The following is a 22,202-nucleotide window of genomic DNA, read 5'->3' as shown; positions in this document are numbered from 1 at the left end:
CATAGCTTTTGCAAGGGGTTTCTAGAGTAAGGTGGTTGTCTAATATTACTCCTAGGATTTTTAGATTGTCGGATATTGGGATTGTGACGTCGGGGGTGGTCAGGACAGTTGAAATAGAAAATAAAAATATTTTTTTGTACTTTTTTGTTGTCTGGTCATTTTATTTTTCAAATCATATTGGTTCTAGTCTCTGGTTTCTGATTCCCCATGTCTTTCCTATCCATTTTACATTTCTTCTGTCTCCATGTCCACCATCCATCTCCCCTCTGTGTCCCTATATTTCCTTGTCCAGAATCTCCCCTGTGTTCATATCCCCACATCCATCATAATTCCTTTGTGCACCCATGTACTCCATGCCCAGCATCCCCATTCTGTGTTCCTATTCTCCCCCTTGTCTGGTATCTCCCCTATGTGTCCATTGTATCTCTATTCCCATACTCCCTCCCCCCCCGTGCTCATTGTATCTCTATTCCCATATCTCCCCCCCCCCATGTCCATTGTATCTCTATTCACATATCTCCCTCCCCACCCCCGTGTCAGGCATTGCCCCTCTGAGCCCATATGCCATCCCAATACAGCATCTCACCTGTGTCCCTGTCCCCATGCTCCCATCCAATGCCATCATCTCCCTTCTGTTTCTCTATATTTATTTTATTTATTTATTGCATTGTATCCCACATTTTCCCACCTCTTTGCAGGCTCAATGTGGCTTACAGAATTTTGTTATGACATTGTCATTCCAGAATATCAGATACAATTAGTAATGAACAGAGTTTTAATATGGGAGGAAAAAAGGAAAGTGTTAGGTGGGTGATTATAGAAGGTGGACTTTCATAACTGGGTAGGTTGGCGAGGTAGTTTAGTAAGGCTATGGGTTCTCTTTGAAGGCCTTGTTGAAGAGATATGTCTTCAGAGATTTGCGAAAGTTAGTTGTTTCGTCTATAGTTTTCAGTGCTGTAGGTAGTGCATTCCACAACTGCGTGCTCATGTAAGAGAAGGTAGTGGCATGCATCAGTTTGTATTTTAGTCCTTTACAGCTGGGGAAGTGCAGATTGAGAAATTTGCGGGATGATCTTATGGCGTTTCTGGGAGGTAGGTCCATGAGGTTTAGCATTTAGATTGGGACGTCTGTGTGAATGATTTTGTGCACAATCATGCAGACCTTGAACGCAATGCGTTCCTTAAGTGGGAGCCAGTGAGGTTTCTCTCTTAGGGGTTTTGCACTTTCATATTTAGTTTTTCCAAATATGAGTCTTGCGGCAGTGTTCTGGGCTGTTTGGAGTTTTTTGATAGTCTGTTCTTTGCAGCCAGAGTACAGTGCATTGCAGTAATCCAGATGACTGATTACCATTGATTGTACCAGGGTACGGAAGATGTATCTCAGGAAGAAAGGTTTTACTCTTTTGAGTTTCCACATGGAGTGGAACATCTTTTTCGTCGTGTTCTTCACGTGGGCATCGAGAGTGAGGTTTCGATCAATGGTAACTCCAAGAATTTTCAAGTTTTGTGAGACGGGAAGAGAGCAGTATGGTGTGGATACGGTGGAGAAGTTGTTTGTGTTATGTTGTGAGGTGAGTACAAGACGTGTTTTTTCTGCGTTGAGTTTTAGCTGAAATGCATCCACCCAGGAGTGCATAATTTGGAGGCTTTGGTTGATCTCGTTGGTGATTTCATTTGAGTCATGTTTGAACGGGATGTAAATCGTGACATCGGATGCATATATAAATAGTAACATAGTAACATAGTAGATGACGGCAGAAAAAGACCTGCACGGTCCATCCAGTCTGCCCAACAAGATAAACTCATATGTGCTACTTTTTGTGTATACCTTACCTTGATTTGTACCTGCCCTTTTCAGGGCACAGACCGTATAAGTCTGCCCAGCACTATCCCCGCCTCCCAACCACCAGCCCCGCTTCCCACCACCGGTTCTGGCGCAGACCGTATAAGGTCTGCCCAGCACTATCCCCGCCTCCCAACCACCAATCCCGCCTCCCACCACCGGCTCTGGCACAGACCGTATAAGTCTGCCCAGCACCATCCCCGCCTCCTGCCACCGGCTCTGCCACCCAATCTCGGCTAAGCTCCTTAGGATCCATTCCTTCTGAACAAGATTCCTTTGTGTTTATCCCACGTATGTTTGAATTCTGTTACCGTTTTATATGTAGGGGTTGAGGTTTTGATTGGCTAGAAGTTTGGCTAAAGGTATCATCATTAGGTTAAATAGGGTTGGTCAGAGGGGGGATCCTTGGGGGACTCCACATTCAGGTATCCATGGAGGTGATATGTCCGCGTTCGTTGTCACTTGGTATGATCTTGTGGTCAGGAATCCTTTGAACCATTTGAGAACTGTGCCTCCTACTCCGAAGTATTCTAGTATGTGTAATAGTATTCCATGATTAACCATGTCAAAGGCACTGGACATGTCAAATTGTAGGAGGAGTATGTTATTACCAGTTGCAATTGCTTGTTTGAATGAGTTCATTGCGGACACTAGAACAGTTTCGGTACTGTGATTTGACCGAAATCCTGATTGAGACTCATGCAGAATTGAATGTTTATTTAGGTATTCAGTGAGTTGTTTCGTCACTATGTCCTCCATGAGTTTGGTTATGAGCGGAATAGATGCTACTGGGCGATAATTGGTTAGATCCATTGTGCTTTTCTTAGCATCTTTTGGTAGTGGTTAAGATGTTTCCTTTATCCGTGGGAAAGAGACCATTTTGAAGTCTGTGGTTTACCTGATTCGTGAGGTCTGTTTTGAATTGTTTGGGTGCAGATCTTATTAGGCTGGTAGGGCAAATGTCTAATTTGCATTGTGATTTGGCATATTTTCCGAGCCATTGTGAGACTTCATCTGACGAGAGCGTGTCAAAGTTGGTCCATGATCAGTCTGCTGGGCATTCCCCGGGATCTGGGTCTAGACATTCAAGGATGTTTGTGTACTCAGTTATGTTGGTAGGTATCGTGAGTCGGAGCTTTATAATTTTTTCCTTGAAGTAGTTCGCAAGATTGGTTGCGGATGGGGTGTCTATATTATTAGAGGTAACCGGTGTAGTATTTAGGAGTTTGTTTACGAGTGAGAAGAGTTTGTGTGTTTCCTTGTAGTTTGGTCCTATTTTGGTTTTATAGTACGTTCTTTTAGTTTGTCTGATAGTGTATTTGTATTTTCTTTGTAGTTGTTTCCAGTCTTTGAATGTGTGTTTGTCTTTTTTCTTGCTCCATGCTCTTTCTAATCTTCTGACCTGTGTTTTTAGTTCTTTCAATTCTTCATTAAACCATGGTATTGAGTTTTTTCTGTGTGAGGTTCTGGTTTGCAGTGGTGCTATGTTGTCTAGTACTGTTTTGCATCTGTTGTCCCATTCTTGGAGAAATTGGGGTGAGTCTGTAGGTGTTGTCCATTCATCGGTGTAGAATTGTTGCCAGAATATTAGTGGATCTATTTTGCCTCTCGTAGTGTAGGTTTGTTGCTTTTGTTTTTGTTGTGCCTTTTTTGTTCTCCAATAGAGGGAAAGGTTTGCACTGTAGCGATCGGACCATGGCATGGCTGTCCATTTTGTATCTATTAGTGTGAAATTTGGTTCTGATGAGAATTTGTAGGTAATGATATCTAGTGTGTGTCCTTTGTTATGGGTGGGTTGTGTGTTTGGCCAGTGGAGTTCCCATAGTTGGAGAAAGTCCTTGCATTCGCGTACGTTGCTTGAGTTAGTATCTTCAAGGTGAAGATTGATGTCTCCTGCTATGAGAAGGTTCTGGGTGGAAACGCAAGTATTCAATATGAAATCCAGAAAGTGTGTTCGTGAATCTTGCCAATTGCCCGGGGGTCTGTAAAATAGGATTAGGTCTAGGTGATCACGTAGGTTGGGGTGGTTGATTCTGACTGAGGCTATTTCAAGTTGGGGAAGAATAGATTCTGCTGTTGTTGTGACTTTGAATTGAGATTTATAGATTATTGCTATGCCTCCTCCTCTTTTTCCTTCTCTTGTCCAGTGGGTAATTTTGTATCCTGGAGGACAGAGCTCTAAGATTATTGGATCTTTGGAGTCATGGATCCAAGTTTCGCTAATAAGTAGGAAATCGAGATGGTCAGTTGTAATCCAGTCGGTTATTATCGTGGTTTTTTTAACTGCCGATCTAGCGTTGATCTAGCCTATTTGTATTTGTTGGTGGTGTTCAGTTGGGTTTGAGGTAGTGATAATTTCTATCAGTTGTCTGTCTTCTTGATGTGTGAATTTGTTAAGTCCTTTCTTTCCTTTCTGTTGATAGTGTCCGTGGATAGTAGGTATTTCGTGGCATTTTTTAATATTATACCTCTCTTAAGTCCCCTTTCTCCCTCCCCCACACCAAAATGTCCCTCCCCTCTCTGATCCCACCCCAACCAGCTTCTCTCCTTCTCTCTTCCCTCTCCCTTATGCATCTGGTTCATTCTCCCATTGTGGGTTCAGCATTTGACCCCCTCTTCCTTTATCTCCTTGGTCCAACATCCCTCTCCCTCTCCCTTCCCTCTAACCCTAACCCCTCCCCCTCCCATAGGTCCAACACCTCTCTCCCTTCCTTCCAGCCCCCCTTGCAGGTCCACAACTCTCCCTCTTCCCTCCACTGCATATCCAGCACCTCTCTCCCTTCGCTCCAGCCCCCTTGCATGCCCTGCACCTCCCCCCTTCTCGTCTGCCTTCCCCACATATCCAGCATTTCTCTTCCCTCCCACCCCCTCACCCAGCACCTCTCTTCCCTTCCCTCCCCCTATATATCCAGCACCTTTCTCCCTTCGCTCCAGCCCCCTTGCATGCCCAGCACTTCTCCCGCTTCCCTCCTACCCACATATCCAGCACCTCTCTCCCTTCCCTCCAACTCCCACCCACATATTCAGCAATTTTCTCCCTTCCCTCCCCCTATATATCCAGCACCTCTCTCTCTCTTCCCTCCCCTCACAGTTCCACATCTCTATCCCTTCCCTCCAGCACCTCCTTAACATGCCCAGCGCCTCTATCCCTTCCCTCCAACCTCCTGCCCGCATGCATATCCAGTGCCTCTTCCCTTCCCTCCAACCCCCACATGTCCAGCACCTCTCACCCCTTCCACAGTTCCGGCATTGCCATCTCCGTATCTTCCTTACTCTCCCTACATCCCTGCTGCGACACTTGCACTTCATGCTTTCGTTGCCGCCTAGCAGGAACTCCACACAGGCCTATGTGCTGCAATGGAGCCTTCCCTCTCTGCCACATCCCGCCCAGCCTGTGTAAACAGAAAGTTGCATCAGTGGGTGAGATGCAGTAGAGGGAAGGTCCCGATGCACTGTGTGGAGCTCCTCTTGCCCGGTGGCATAAGTACATAAGTACATAAGTAGTGCCATACTGGGAAAGACCAAAGGTCCATCTAGCCCAGCATCCTGTCACCGACAGTGGCCAATCCAGGTCAAGGGCACCTGGCACGCTCCCCAAACGTAAAAACATTCCAGACAAGTTATACCTAAAAATGCGGAATTTTTCCAAGTCCATTTAATAGCATGATAGCATTAAAAATGTAAGTGCCACCATGGCAGGGGAGGGTAAGAAAGACATGGAAGTGCCGGAACTGCGGGAGGGGCGAGAGGCGCTGGACATGCAAGGGTGGAGAGAAGGGAAGAGGCGCTGGACATGCGGGATGTTGGAGGGAAGGAAGAGAGAGGTTGTTTTCATTGGCTGTGTGGGCCTGAACCAAAACTGGAAAGGCCTTGGACCTGTAGCTGTCCCAGTTGTTCACTTTTACCAGTAGTAGGAGATGTATTGGTGTTTTAGGGCCCAGTGTGCTATTTATAGTGCTGCCTATTCATAGGTAGGGTTCTTGCTGTTTGAATCATAAGGATTAGTGGTACTGTTGTACGACATATTTGTAAATGTATGATAGAATTTTTTCAGGTTTTGCATTATTTCACAATGTACTTGGCAACGGAGAGATTTATTTTGTTATTGCGTAGATGACATGAGAGTCAGAAAATTTTTTTGTACCGCGCCTTCCATGGAGAAATGTCCTACATCTAATTTGTGCGTGATGTTGGGGGTGGGGGGGGGGAGATGAATTTTTATGGATGCAGATATTTACATTTAACTCATAAGAACTGCTATACACTGTGTCAGACCAAAGGTCTGTGAGGGTGCCACATATGCATTACATTTTATAGTCATTTTATTATGTTCACCACCATGATCTGCTTATTAGCCCAGGCGGTATATCAAGATTTTAAATAAACATAAATATATGCAAGCATAGTTTGTTTGGTGCATCCCAAGTGAAAAAAGTTTGAGAACCACTACACTAGAGCCTCAGCAGCATTTAGTGTATCTGACTGTAACTCACCTTGACCTACTATGGTGTCACCTGACACCTACCCCCAGGGCCGGTCTTAGCAAGTGTGGGGCCCTATGCAGACCAATTTGGTGGGGCCCCATCCTAGCCCTGCCCCCACCCCCGCCCCCATTGATATTATTCAATTTTTAGAAAAATTTTTATTTATGAAATTTCAAATAAAGACAAATGAAGCTAAACTTGTACAGAAAAACTGATTGAAATAATAAGCACAATGCTATCATGAAACCCCTCCTCCCCAGAAATTATTCAGTTCAAGTCCACTACAATTAGTAGTTCCAATTTTCATAACCCCGGGGGGGGGGGGGGGGGGGGGTCAGAGGTGAAGACACACAATCTCTCCACTGGAAAACACTATACACAAACTTGTGCAAAAACACACTCATAACCTTACCAAACCATAACAGCACTAATTCCAAGGACAGGACGAGCACAACCTTATGCGTGGAAAGGCAGAACTGTAATTACACCAGGCTCTAAAACACCAACACACTACCTTGTGAAAAAAACAAAACAAAAAGGGCTGGAAATGCTACACGCTAGCAGGATACTGCACCTTGATCACACATGAAAAACACATGACAACAGATATGAAGGCAAAATACTGAACTGGAAAGTTACCTCAAGAAGTCAGACTCAGCATGCAGCAATACTAGAAAAATTGAAACTTACATGCAAAATATCACAGATGCACATTTCCAAAAGCTGACATATTCCAATTAATAAATTCTGAATAAAATACTTTTTTCTACCTTTGTTGTCTGATCATTTGGTTTTTCTATTCGCTTTGGTCCCAGTGTCTTCTGTTTTATGCAGTGTCTTCTTTCCATTTGATATTTTTTCTCTCACCATGTCCACGATCCTCCTGTGTCCTTATGTGTCCTGTCTACCATCTGTAGCCCTGTTCCTATCCTTTCTCCATTCAGCATCTGCCTTCAAAGTGTTCCAATCCAGCCCTTAAATTCAGCAATTTCCCCTCCATGCATATCCAGCATTTCTCCTCACTCCCCTCCTTCCATGTGCATCTACTTTCCTCCCCTCCCCTACATCCATGTCCAGCATTTCTCCTCTATCCCTTCCCCTCCATCCATGTGCATCTCCTTCCTTTGTCTTTCCTTCCCTCCATCCCTGCCCAACATTTCTCCTCTCTCCCCTGCCCTCCATGTCCAGCAATTCCCCTCTCTCCCTGAGCCCTGCCCTGCCATCCATGTCCCTCTCTCCCCTGCCCCCTCCATTCATTCCTATCCAGCAAGTCCCCTCTCTCCCTGAGCCCTGCCCTCCCATCCATGTTCCTCTCTCCCCTACCCCCCTCCATTCACCCATATCCAGCAATTCCCCTCTCTCCCTGAGCCCTGCCCTCCCATCCATGTTCCTCTCTCCCCTGCTGCCCCCCTCCATTCACCCATATCCAGCAATTCCCCTCTCTCCCTGAGCCCTGCCCTCCCATCCATGTCCCTCTCTCCCCTGCCCTCTCCATTCATCCCTATCCAGCAATTCCCCTCTCTCCCTGAGCCCTGCCCTCCCATACATGTTCCTCTCTCCCCTGCTGCCCCCCGCCATTCACCCATATCCAGCAATTCCCCTCTATCCTTGAGCCCTGCCCTGCCCTCCCATGCTTCTCTCTCCCCTGCCCCCCTCCATTCACCCATATCCAGCAATTCCCCTCTTTCCCTGAGTCCTGCCATGTCCCTCTCTCCCCTGCCCCAACTGCCCACCCTCTTCTCCCCCCCAAGAAGATCCCTTTCCTTTTTTTCTTCTTTTAAATTTACCTCCGAAGTCTGGCAGAGCAGCGTCAGTGACCTGCCTTCTTCTGAAGTCATGACGTCAGAAGAAGGCGGGACACTGAGCGAAGAGAAGCGCTTTTACTGGGAGCGCTTTCACTGATGCTATCGCTGCGCTGCTGGACTGGAGGTAAATTTAAAAGAAAAAAAAGGAAAGGGATCTTGGGAGCGAGAAGAGGGCGGGCAGTTGGGACGAGTGGCCAAACTGGGTCGTGTGGGCGCCTATGCCTGGGAGGAGGCTGACTGAGGCATGCCGCGTGGGGCCACCCTAAGCGCAAGGCCCTATGCGGCTGCCTCGGTCGCCTCGGCCTAAGACCGGCCATGCATACCCCCTTCTCCATCATAAATGTACAAAAATACCTCTAAAGGGGGGCTCATGACCCTTATTGCCCAGGGGTCTATATCACTGTCAGTCCGCCCCTGTTGTGTAATAAAGGAACTCTTGCAAACAAATTTTTTAATTGTTTTTTTAAAGCTGAAGCTTTGCTCAGCTAGGAGGCAAAGCTTTGTTTGAAGTAGGTGGGGGAAGGGCTCTCTCTTTCTCACCAGGGGCGTAGCTACGGGTGGGCCTGGGTGGGCCCAGGCCCACCCAATTTCACCTCTGGCCCGCCCACCCAATCGCACACACACACCCGCCCACTTTTCTTCCAGGCCCACGCCAGCCCCAGCTCCCATTGCCGGCCACTGCTGCTTTTCCAGTTGAGCAGCAGGGCCGGCGCTACAAAAAGAAGAAGCGCTCAGCTGATTGAGCTGAGCGCCAACGCTAACGAGAAAAAATGTAAAAAAAAAAAAGCGCGGCACCAGGTCCGCAGGCAGCCTTGAGGCATTGGCTGCTGGCTCTGCAGGCTCCTCCCGTCTCCCTACATCACTGCCCTGTTTCGCTCCAGGGGCAGTGACGTAAGAGAAGGGAGGAGCCTGCAGAGCCAGCAGCCAATGCCTCAAGGCTGCCTGCGGACCTGGTGCCGCGCTTTTTTTAAAAAAAACATTTTTCTCGTTAGCGTTGGCGCTCAGCTCAATCAGCTGAGCGCTTCTTCTTTTTGTAGCGCCGGCCCTGCTGCTCAACTGGAAAAGCAGCAGTGGCCGGCAATGGGAGCTGGGGCTGGCGGGCCTGGATGGGGAGAGAGAGGGAAAATGGATGGAAGGATGGGGAGAGAGAGGGAAAACGGATGGAAGGATGGGGAGAGAGAGGGAAAACAGATGGAAGGATGGGGAGAGAGAGGGAAAACGGATGGAAGGATGGGGAGAGAAAGAGGGAAAACAGATGGAAGGATGGGGAGAGAGAGGGAAAACAGATGGAATGATGGCAGAGAAAGAGGGAAAACAGATGGAAGAATGGGGAGAAAGAGGGAAAACGGATGGAAGGATGGGGAGAAAGAGGGAAAACGGATGGAAGGATGGGGAGAGAGAGGGAAAACAGATGGAAGGATGGCAGAGAGAGGGAAACAGATGGAAGGATGGGGAGAAAGAGGGAAACGGATGGAAGGGTGGGGAGAGAAAGAGGGAAAACAGATGGAATGATGGCAGAGAGAGAGGGAAAATAGATGGAATGATGGCAGAGAAAGAGGGAAAACGGATGGAAGGATGGGGAGAGAGAGGGAAAACGGATGGAAGGATGGGGAGAGAGAGGGAAAAAAGATGGAAGGATGGCAGAGAGAGGGAAAACAGATGGAATGATGGCAGAGAAAGAGGGAAAACAGATGGAAGAATGGGGAGAAAGAGGGGAGATGGATGAAAGGATGCAGAGAGAAAGGGGAGAGACTGGAAGGATGTGGAGAGAGAAGGGACACTGAACAGAAAAGGGTAGAGAGATAGAGAGACACTGGTTAGAAGGAGGGAGAGAGAGACATTAGATGGAAGGATCAGGAGAGAGGGTAGATGGGTGGAAGGATGGGGAGAGAAAGAGGGAAGACGCTGGATGGAAGGGTAGGGAGAAAGAGGTGACAATGGATGAAAGGATGCAGAAAGAAAGAGGGAAGACTATTGGAAGGATGGGGAGAGAGTGGGGAGACACTGGAAGGATGGGGAGAGAAAGAGGGGAGCTGCTGCATGGAAAGGGGGAGTAGTGAAAGATTGGAGAATAAGAGGAAGGGGCATGGGGAGAACAAGGGTGATAAAAAGATGAAAAGCCATAAGTAGATGAAAGAAATTAAAGAATGGATAGTAAGAATGAATTAAATCTGGACACAGAGAGAGAGGCAGAAAAATATTGAAGAAAGCTAAGAAAAAGGAGAGAAAAATGAGAAATGGCCAGGAAACCGTGGCAGAAGAGTTAAGCGAAAACGAAGGAAAGCAGAATCTAGAGACTGGGAGCAACACAATGAGAAAAAGTAAATGGCCATACAACAAAGGTAAAGAAAATAATTTTATTTTTAATTTAGGATAAAGTAATATGGTACCTGTGTTAATAAAGTTTCAGAGACCAATACTTCCTTCCTTAGGTCAGGAGAGGATACCATAACAGCATTATACTGACCTGAGGCAGGAGGTTTTGGCCTCTGAAAGCTCACTGAAAATGTGACTAAATTTTGCTGGGGGAGGGGGGTAGAGAGAAAATTTTGTGCCCACCCACTTTGGGTTCAGGCCCACCCAAAATCAGCAGTCTGGCTACGCCACTGTTTCTCACTGTTTCTTCATAACAGAGAGGAAAAGAGAATCACAAATATATAAAAAAAACCAAGAGGAGGCACCACCACAAGTCACTGAAATCAGGATTCCTCTTTAAAAATAAGCTTGTAGTCCCTGCAGGTACAACTACATGCCCCACAGTTACATTTTAAATTTGTTTTGATAATGTCCATGGTATCCTCCATATGAAAGTAGAATTTGGGAGGAAGAGTGCCTGATGAGACCAGGATGGGAAAGAGTGAGAAACAAGCTTTCTATGGGATGATTCCTGATGAGCTCCAAGAGACAGGGTAAGGAGAATGGCTTCCAGGAGGATCTTTCCACTGAAAAGCCTAATGAAATGGAGTTAGAGAGGATTTTAGGAGTAAAATTTCCGATGAGATCTAGATAGGAAGGGGTAAGGAAGAGGGTTTTAGAAGGGAGAGGGGGTTTCTGATGAGAAACGGATTAAACAGGAGGGAGAGAGATGAGACAGACACTGACTTACCTTGGAACGAAGGGGCTCTGGGAAACCTCCATGTGGAATGCCAACGAAACCCTGTAGGTACTCCACCACAGACAGCGGGAAGGAGAGTTCATCTGCTGAAGCTTCCACTTCCTCCCTTGTCAACCCATTGTGCACCATGAACTGGGCTAGATCACCAACGATTTTTGAGGATGGTGTAACCTGAAATGAGTACGGCCATATGAGAACGGAAAACATGAAGGAAAAGATGAAGATGTCTCAGTGAGTGGTAAGATCCTGGTTTCCTAGGTGTGGGCAAGAGCAGCAGAATGGTATATTAGTGGAATAACAGAATATCAGCATGGAAACACACACTTATCTCTCTATCTTACATTCAAGGAATACAGAAAATCCCGGTGTGTTTCTATCACTTCTATATCTCTGTATCACAATTTTCAGGGTGAAAAACCCCATTCCTATCTGATCATATCACATGTTGCCGGGAATAAAGCCCATCCTCAGGCATTTTTGACAATTCTAACACACTTTATCAGGGTGCATTTAAAAATGAGTTGAATTCACATATGCCCTTGACTAGATTAAGTGGAAACATTTTTGAACCAGCTAAACTTGCGTGCTGCGACTGAGCAAACCTTGTCATTATAATACAGTTCTTTCCCCCCACATTAGACCTGGCCATATGTATCATGAAACCTGCACAACATGAGTTAGTCCACACAGGGCTACGTAAACTGTTGTGATAGTGGGAGGCCTGGGATCTATTCCTATTCCTCAGATTGGTCTGAGACAAGATGTTCTGTTAAAACAGTGGCTAACTGACCTTGAAGCAAGGCAGCGGGGGAGGGGGGGTGAGGAGGGCATGCATACACTAGAATGAGGAGCGAAGTGCTATAGGGCAAGGATGAGATCCTTGATGACAGCCAGGGCCGCCAAGGGGGGGGGGGGGGCAGGGGGGACAAAATTCCCCTGGCCCGGGCCTCCAAGGGGGGGGCCCAGCGCCGGGGTCTCTCTCCTCCTGCTCCCAGGCGCCAAATTCCCCAGTCTCCACCTGCCTACCCTCAGCTCTGTCGACAGCCCCCTTCTGTCTGCCACCGGGCCCCCTGCATTAAAAAAAATCTCTAATTGGCAGCGCAACGCCTCGCGTCTGTGTGAAAGCGGCAGATCACGTCGGGCCTTCCCTCACTGTGTCCCGCCCTCGTCTGATGTAACTTCCTATTTCTGCGAGGGTGGGGTACAGTGAGGGAAGGCCCGAGGAGAGGCGATCTGCTGCTGTGCTGCCGATTTAGAGATTTTTTTTTAATGAAAGGGCCCGGTGGCAGACAGAAGGGGGCTGTTGGCGGAGCTGAGGGTAGGCAGGTGGAGACTAGGGACTGCGGCGCCAGCGGCCTGGGAGCAGGAGAGGGAGGCGACAGTAGTAGCGATTGGGGTGGGGCGGCGGTGGCCCCGGGCCCGGCTCAGTCTCTCGGCGGCCCTGATGACAGCTAGATGGGATGAAGTAAAGGAAGAAGTCTGGCAGGATAAGATACATACTTAATTAGTCTGATTAACACTAGTCAGGATGAGTGAGGGTCTGGACTATATTTTAATGTATTTTTTCTAGATTATTACTCACCTTTCCAAATCTGGGCTTAAAGCAAGTTACAGGTATAGTAGACACAGTGCTTTATTGCAAGAAAAAAGGTAGTGATACTCATACAGGGCCAACCTTAAAGGCAGGGTCACTATCTTTGGCTTCACCCCTACAGTAGCCACACCTATTTTACCAATCATGGAGCATATAAAAAGGCATCATTTAAAATAGTACACAAGTCCCTACATCCAACAAAAGAACCCCTAAGAGTGACCACAATCCAATAAACTATGTAGACAAAAATTCATCTGAAACACCCCAAAACCAGACTCTGGCATGCAGGATAACACCAGAAAAACAAAAATATTTTTCCCTTGTACTGCTATAAAGATAGCAGATATAAATTTCAAAAACTGACATATTCCATTCAGTACATTACAAACTAACAACTACAAATAAAACAAATATGAACACAGTTACCATACTACTTTATCTTAAACTAAACTAAAATTCTTTTTTCTACCTTTGTTGTCAGGCCACATGCATTTTTTAAATTGTGTTGGTCCCAGTTTCTGGCTTCTACTTTCCTTATCTTAAATCTATTGCTGGATTTCCTGTTTGTTTGCTCATTTTTCTCTCCTCCTTTTCTTTTCAGCTTTCTTTGATTTTATTTTCTGCCTCTGTTCACATTTAGGGGCCCTTTTATCAAACTGCAGGAAAAAGGGTCCTGCACTGGCGGCTGTTTTTCCCACTGTTTATAGTGGAGTCCAAAGTCCCCTCTGATAACTACCTAGTCTCAGGGAAGGGCTATAATATATGGGAATTCCTTCTAAGATATATTTCTACTGACCCGCCAGAACCTCTCTGAGGGAGCTCAGAGAGGTTCTGGCGGGTCCTCTTAAAGACTTGTTTAATAAATCCTTGGAGACGGGAGAGGTTCCGAGGGATTGGAGAACGGAGGAGGTGGTCCCTCTTCACAAAAGTGGGGATAGGGAAGAAGCTGGAAACTACAGGCCGGTAAGCTTCACTTCGGTTATTGGAAAAGTAATGGAAGCCATGCTGAAGGAAAGGATAGTGAATTTCCTGGAAGCCAATAAGTTGCAAGATCCGAGACAACATGGCTTCACCAAAGGGAAATCTTGCCAAACGAATCTCATTGAATTCTTTGACTGGGTGACAGGAGAATTAAATCAAGGACGTGCTATGGACGTCATCTACTTAGATTTCAGCAAGGCTTTTGACACGGTTCCCCACAGGAGGCTCTTAAATAAACTAGACGGGCTGAAGATAGGACCCGAAGTGGTAAACTGGATTAGGAACTGGTTGACGGGCAGACGCCAGAGGGTGGTGGTGAATGGAGTTTGCTCGGAGGAGGGAAAGGTGAGTAGTGGAGTGCCTCAGGGATCGGTGCTGGGGCCGATTCTGTTCAATATATTTGTGAGTGACATTGCCGAAGGGTTACAAGGTAAAGTTTGCCTTTTTGCGGATGACACCAAGATTTCCAACAGAGTGGACACCCCGGAGGGAGTGGAAAACATGAAAAATGATCTGAAGAAGCTAGAAGAATGGTCTAACGTATGGCAATTGAAATTCAATGCGAAGAAATGCAAAGTGATGCACTTAGGGAATAGAAATCCAAGGGAGACGTATGTGTTAGGCGGGGAGAGTCTGATAGGCACGGATGGGGAGAGGGATCTTGGGGTGATAGTATCTGAGGACCTGAAGGCGACGAAACAGTGCGACAAGGCGGTGGCCGTAGCTAGAAGATTGCTAGGCTGTATAGAGAGAGGAGTGACCAGCAGAAGAAAGGAAGTTTTAATGCCCCTGTATAAGACGTTGGTGAGGCCCCACCTGGAGTATTGTGTTCAGTTTTGGAGGCCGTATCTTGTGAAGGATGTTAAAAAAATGGAAGCGGTGCAAAGAAAAGCTACGAGGATGGTATGGGATTTGCGTTCCAAGACGTATGAAGAGAGACTTGCTGACCTGAACATGTATACCCTGGAGGAAAGGAGGAACAGGGGTGATATGATACAGACGTTCAAATATTTAAAAGGTATTAATCCGCAAACGAATCTTTTCCGGAGATGGGAAGGCGGTAGAACGAGAGGACATGAAATGAGATTGAAGGGGGCAGACTCAGGAAAGATGTCAGGAAGTATTTTTTCACGGACAGGGTGGTGGACGCTTGGAATGCCCTCCCGCGGGAGGTGGTTGATATGAAAACGGTAACGGAGTTCAAACATGCGTGGGATATGCATAAAGGAATCCTGTGCATAAGGAATGGATCCTCAGAAGTTTAGCTGAAATTGGGTGGCGGAGCAGGTGAGGGGAAGAGGGGTTGGTGGTTGGGAGGCTAGGATAGGGGAGGGCAGACTTATACGGTCTGTACCAGAGCCGATGATGGGAGGCGGGACTGGTGGTTGGGAGGTGGGAAATACTGCTGGGCGGACTTATAAGGTCTGTGCCCTGAAAAGGACAGGTACAAATTCAAGGTAAGGTATACACATATAAGTTTGTCTTGGGCAGACTGGATGGACCATGCAGGTCTTTTTTTGCCGTCATCTACTATGTTACTATGAAATAAACCATTTGGCCCTGTGGGGCAAATAGGGTTTCTGCCTCCTTACACCCCACCCCAAGATACAGTGGACAGAGGAAACAGAGAAGACAGAGAAAGCAGAGAAGACAGAGACTCTGTTCCTTCAAGGGGAAAGTCTTTATTACTTACCAAATTAGGTAACAACAAAGCAATCAGTCAGTAACAAATAATAATAATTTGTTATGAGAGGGAGAGAGACCACTATGGTAAAGAGTCACTCAGTTGATCATCTCAAAAAATCATCAAATGAAGATCCACTTATCAAATAACTCTTCTAATTATGAAACATTTATTGATTACTTAGACCCAATTACTGACGAATATCCAGCTGACCGAATATGGACAAATTTCAACTCCCTAACTGAGGATACAGTCACCCAAACGATCAATAGATTTACCAACTAGATGCTTGCCCTAGTCATTTAATAAAATCTGCTCCTCAACGTTTTTTAATCGATCTCACCTCCTATTTAAACCATATGTTCCAACATGGATCCTTTCCTGCTGACAAAGGTAATATATTACTTACTCCAATCCCCAAAGACCAGAAGAAAAAATTAAATGACATAACTATCGCCCAGTTGCATCCATCCCTCTTGTAGTCAAATTAATGGAAAGCTTAGTAACTAAGCAACTTAAAGATTACTTGAGTAAATTCTCAGTATTACATGCGTCCCAATCCGGATTTTGTGCTAATCACAGCACTGAAACAGTTCTTATAACACTCCTAACTAAATTCAAACAAATTATCGCAGCTGGCAATAATGTTCTACTCCTCCAATTCGACATGTCTAGTGCGTTTGACATGGTTAACCATGGTGTTCTATTAAACATCCTTGAATACTTTTGGACTGGGTGGAACGTATTGAACTGGTTCTACAAATTCCTAACTGTAAGATCTTATCAAGTGATATCTAAGTCGACCATTTCCTCACCATGGAGACCTGAATGTGGAGTGCCTCAGGGCTCACCGCTTTCATCAATTCTCTTTAATTTAATGATGTTGCCACTAGCCAAATCACTATTCAATCAAGGCCTAAACCCATATATTTACGCCGACGACATCACAACATACATTCCATTCAAGAGCAACTTATCAGAAATTACAGACAAAATTAATACCAGCTTCCAAATCATTAACTCATGGGCTGATGCTTTCCTACTTAAACTCAATGCAGAAAAGACTAAATGTCTTATCATCGCAGTTTAACAAGACTAATTACGCCAATATTAATACACCATGCCACACTCTCCCTATTGTGAATAACTTAAAACTCCTGGATGTTACTATTCATCGAAATCTCACCCTTGATTGCCATGCGAAGAATGTGACAAAGAAAATGTTTTTTGCTATGTGGAAGCTGAAAAGAGTAAAACTTTTTTTTCCCAAGGGAAGTATTCCGCAAACTAGTGCAATCGCTAGTACTGAGCCACCTGGATTACTGTAACTCCATTTTCGCAGGATGCACAGAAAAAACCATTAAGAAACTCCAGACTGCCCAAAATACCGTAGCTAGACTCATATTCGGAAAGGCGAAGTATGAGAGCGCCAAACCCCTCAGAGAAAAATTACATTGGCTTCCACTAAAAGATCGAATTGCATTCAAGGTTTGCACCTTAACCCATAAAATCATCCATGGAGAAGCTCCATCATACATGTCAGACCTAATTGACTTACCTGCACAAAACATCAAACGTTCATCACGTACCTTCTTAAACCTCCACTACCCCAATTGTAAAGGACTCAAATACAAATCACTACATGCATCTACCTTCACATACCTCTGCACAAAATCATGGAATAAACTACCGAATGCTATAAAAAACAACGCATGACTTGACAACCTTCCGGAAGTTATTGAAGACGCACCTGTTCGAAGAGACTTACAATAAAAATCCTCCTTAATGACTTGATTCCATTCTATATCTAAACCAACTAATACTGATCCCTTCTAATCTGATTATGTTAATCACATTATCACTATTGGTCATTATATCTTACCTGTTTTATTTTGTGTTATGTAAATAATTCTACTGACCTATCTACCTAATTTCTTACACAGTAATATGTTAAATTAGACCATACCTCTTACTCTGTTTATGATTATACCTTTTGCAACATAGTGTAAGCCACATTGATTCTGCAAATAGGTGGGAAAATGTGGGGTACAAATGTAGCAAATAAATAAATAAATGAATAAATCTCAGCCTCTGTCTAAATACCACACAGCAGCCACTTATATACTCTTTTGCACAATGGAAATTCCCTCCCAAATCATACAACCTTGCAATTTCAGCTATTTTCTGTCTTATTTCAGCTGATTTCTGTCTTACTTTACTGTTTACATAAAATGGAAAAATACTATCTGAATGTTATGGAATACAGAACACAATATCTAAAATGTTTATAAAAAACAGAAGTCCAGGGTTTCTTTCACAGACGATTGCAGTCGCCACTTTGCTACAGGAATCTCTCCAAGATCCAGGTCTTATCTCTATTTTGTCTAGCCACCTCAAAAACATCTTTGCTTTCAAACAGTAAATACATTGTTAGTGTCCTTGTCTGAGTCAGCAAAAATACAGAAAATGCAGCTTTCAGGCATTTTAAAGTTTGAGCTTTTAGCTGACTTGTCAGTGGTCAGAAAATCAATTCACCGCACGCCAGAGCCCTTTTTACCGCAGTGGGTAAAAAAGCTCCCAGCACAAATGGCCATGCAGAAAAAGAACTCTTACCACATGGCCATGCAACAGGGAGCCCTTACTGTCACCCAATCACAGATTCTGAATTTAGGCCATGGAAGCTCCTGTATACCATACAAGCAATTTTAAAATAAATTCCATCAATCAGTATACCCTCATATATTTATTGATTGACCCCTGAAGAAGGCTGATATAGCCGAAACACGGGCCGTGTTGGGTCCTAATAAAGGTTTTTCTGGAGCATCTTACCCTTATATGTGGTGACTGATCTCTTGATATTGGGCTCTCTCCACCCCATTTCCTTGTTGTGTTCGATTGCTGTGGAGAGCGTGAACCCCACTTTGCCTTTCTATTTGTGTTTCTTTCTTTACAACATCCGTAAAATCCGCCCCTTTCTTTCTGAGCACTCTACCAAAACCCTCATCCACACCCTTGTCACCTCTCGTTTAGACTACTGCAATCTGCTTCTTGCTGGCCTCCCACTTAGTCACCTCTCCCCTCTCCAATCGGTTCAAAACTCTGCTGCCCGTCTCGTCTTCCGCCAGGGTCGCTTTACTCATACTACCCCTCTCCTCAAGTCGCTTCACTGGCTCCCTATCCGTTTTCGGATCCTGTTCAAACTTGTTCTACTAACCTATAAATGTACTCACTCTGCTGCTCCCTAGTATCTCCACACTCGTCCTTCCCTACACCCCTTCCCGTGCACTCCGCTCCATGGATAAATCCTTCTTATCTGTTCCCTTCTCCACTACTGTCAACTCCAGACTTCGCGCCTTTGTCTCGCTGCACCCTACGCCTGGAATAAACTTCCTGAGCCCCTACGTCTTGCCCCATCATTGGCCACCTTTAAATCTAGACTGAAAGCCTACCTCTTTAACATTGCTTTTGACTCGTAACCACTTGTAACCACTCGCCTCCACCTACCCTCCTCTCCTCCTTCCTGTACACATTAATTGATTTGATTACTTTATTTTTTGTCTATTAGATTGTAAGCTCTTTGAGCAGGGACTGTCTTTCTTCTATGTTTGTGCAGCGCTGCGTACGCCTTGTAGCGCTATAGAAATGCTAAATAGTAGTAGTAGTAGTAGTAGCTGTGTTCCTGGGAGCATTTTATGAAGTCCACTGCAGTGCTCCCTAGAGTGCCAAGTTGGTGTCCTGGCATGTCAGGGGGACCAGTGCACTACAAATGCTGGCTCCTCCCACGACCAAAGGACTTGCATTTGGTCGTTTCTGAGATGGGCATCTTTGGTTTCTATTATCGCCGAAAATCAGAAATGACTAAGTCTAGGGACGACCATCTCTAAGGACGACCTAAATTTCAAGATTTGGGCGTCCCCGACTGTATTATTGAAACGAAAGATGGAAGTCCATCTTGTTTCGATAATACGGGTTTCCCCACCCCTCCATTGGGACGTTTTGCGAGGATGTCCTCAACAAAACGTGGGCATCCCTTTCGATTATGCCTCTCTATATATAGATGAATGAATGTTATCAAAGCAGATTTGGTGGAAAGCTCGTATGACAAATAAATACTGATGTGATAATCTTAAAGATTGAGTAGGTGCAAAGGGTATTAACAGATGAGAAAAATAAAGGCAGGTCTAAGTTGTGTATTTTATACACTAAAGTTAAAATCTTATAGGGAATTCTAGTTGAAAGCAGAAACAAATGTTCTTGGTTAAGAGAGGGGGTAACATGATCCCAGCACTTAGAACCTGTTATCTTAACTGTGGTATTTTGGACAAGAAGTAAATGTTTAATATCCACGATATGAAGACCTGAAGGAAGGGTGTTACAGTAATCCATCTGCCCTAATACCAGGGAATGAAGTAATTTCCATAAGGCTTTACCATCAAAATAAGTGTTAACTGTATGAATCTGTTTCAATTTATAGAAAAATATTTGAATCAAGATTTAAAGATTTTACAGCTTCAATTTTTTCATTCTCCATTACAAGGGGCATTGGAAGAGGATTTCTTGATGCTCTTCAAAACACCAAGACTTTTATCTTATCCACATCATTTAGTGGTCTTTCAGCCAAATTGCAGTTCTGTCAAACTTAATCAAGGATGGTCAGATGCTGAGATAAGTCTAGTACAATGAGCAGCTGAATATCATCAGCACAGGTGAAGGATGTCAATCCTAGTGTCTGAATCAAAGTAGCCAGTGGTGCCATAAATATACTGAATGTAGGAACCAAGATCAGTCTTTGTGGAACCCCACAGATGGCAAGATATTATCTTGACCTGTTAGATCTTTGTGACAGATAAGAATTAAACTAGGATAGAGCTGCCCCTGTAATACCTATACTTTGAAGCCTCCTCAATAAAATGCAATGGTCTCCTAAATCAAAAGCAGATGAACGATCTAATTTTATTTTATTGTTATTTTTATTCTGCTTTTAACCAAATGGTGCAAAGCAGATTACAATCTCAAGACTTCCAGATAGAAGGAACATAAATACCAGCTACAGTCCTATGTTCAAAAAATCTTCAATCATTTAATAAACCTAAGATTGCTGATTTAAAAATAAATACGTTTTAAGTGCCTTGTGAAAAACAAATATGGTGTTATTAGACAAAGTTCTATAGGATTATTATTCCATATCTTGGCACCCTGAAAAGCAAATGAGCATTTCCAAACCAATTTCAAAGTCATATTCTTCATTGTGAGAAAATCTAACATTAATAGAGCATACTTCTTAAATGGTTTCTATTGAAATGAAATAATCCCAATCACAGATTCTGAATTTAGGCCATGGAAGCTCCTGTATACCATACAAGCAATTTTAAAATAAATTTGAGATTCAAGTTTAAACCAGTGTAATCTATTTAAGAGGAATGGCTTTGTGGAATTTACCTAAATTGAAAATTAATGTAGCAGATGTACTGTGTAATAATTGTAGCCTCTGTAAAACTTGAATACAATGAATTACAATAATCCAGGTGTGATATTAGGACAGCCTGGGCTATCATCCTGAAGCTTGAAGGGTTCGATGATCTAACTGCCCTCAAATGATGCAAACTGAAAAAATCTCTTTACCAATTCATTTATCTGAAATTCAAATGTCAGCTTAAGAGTCTAAAATCACTCCTAGCACTTTTGATTTCACTTTGAACTTTAAGGATATACCCAATGTTAAGGTAATCATCTTCAAGGAAACCTGTTGTTGGTCTCCGAACCACAGCAACTTCGTCTTCTGTGTGCTTAATTTAAGAAAACTGGCTGTTGCCCAATTTTCTATAATTGTAATATAATGTTTTACTGTAAATAAAGTTGTTCAGGAAATGACCATCACTATCTTGTCTTGGTCCAAATGTATTTGAATGAAGGTAGAATAATCTTTATGAAAGCCCATTTGATTTGCGTGCAAGAATTTAGACAGTTTGGTTGTAATAACCCTGATGTTATGCTTAGATAAAAAGGAAGGTTTGCAATAATACCATAGTTTGTCACATCAGCAAACACTTTTTGCCATCTTTTAATCAAGGGCAGATATATGCCATCTTCCAGGCTTGAGGTATCAGCCAGATTCCAAAGAAGAAATGACTATGTTATGTAGAAAAGGAAAGAATATAGTATTAATTTTTTTAACTACAATGGAAGGAATAGGATCATGAGGAGTAGTTGTAATTTTTTAAAATCCAAACCCTACCTTGTACCATCCCCTGACTCCTGCTCTACAAACTTATATCTTATAGACGCTTCGGGGTTCACCGGGACCTGGAGTCCCTGAGGAGGAGGTTCTGCCGTGTGAGTCCAGAGCTCATCCGGGCAGTGCGACAGCTCCTCAGGGCTTGCCGTAAGTATTCAAAAACAGGACACCTGTACTGATTTGTAAATATATTTATTGAATAATGCAAATGTCCAGTACAATATCAATTTCCATGTGGCTAATAGCCAACTACTAAGTAATAACATATCTGTCCCAGATCAAGGATGCAGGTTGCAGGTGCCCTCCCATGACTGTGGCTGCAACTTCCAACGACCATCCCCCCCCCCCCCCCCCCCCCCCCCCCCCCCGAGATGAATGAGATGACATGCCTCACTTTACTCTCCCCCTTTCTGGGGTGGGTGGATAGTGTGTCCTGGTAGACCTGCCTGAGGCCCTACTTT

General features: G+C 44.4%; 1 protein-coding gene across 4 annotated transcripts in view; it reads right to left on the bottom strand.

Annotated features, from left to right (window-relative positions):
- PC (pyruvate carboxylase) overlaps nucleotides 1-22,202 on the bottom strand; it is a 1,188,093-nt gene that overhangs the window by 110,003 nt on the left and 1,055,888 nt on the right. For all 4 annotated transcript variants that reach the window (XM_030220280.1, XM_030220278.1, XM_030220277.1 and 1 more), the window contains one exon: nucleotides 11,239-11,418. In XM_030220280.1, the coding sequence (XP_030076140.1) occupies nucleotides 11,239-11,418 (180 nt within the window). The remainder of the gene's footprint in view (nucleotides 1-11,238; nucleotides 11,419-22,202) is intronic.

This window comes from Microcaecilia unicolor, chromosome 11 (genome assembly GCF_901765095.1).
Source record: "Microcaecilia unicolor chromosome 11, aMicUni1.1, whole genome shotgun sequence".
Classification (NCBI taxonomy): domain Eukaryota; kingdom Metazoa; phylum Chordata; class Amphibia; order Gymnophiona; family Siphonopidae; genus Microcaecilia; species Microcaecilia unicolor.
Note: the sequence above shows the minus strand (reverse complement) of the source record. Positions and strands in the feature narration are given on the sequence as shown.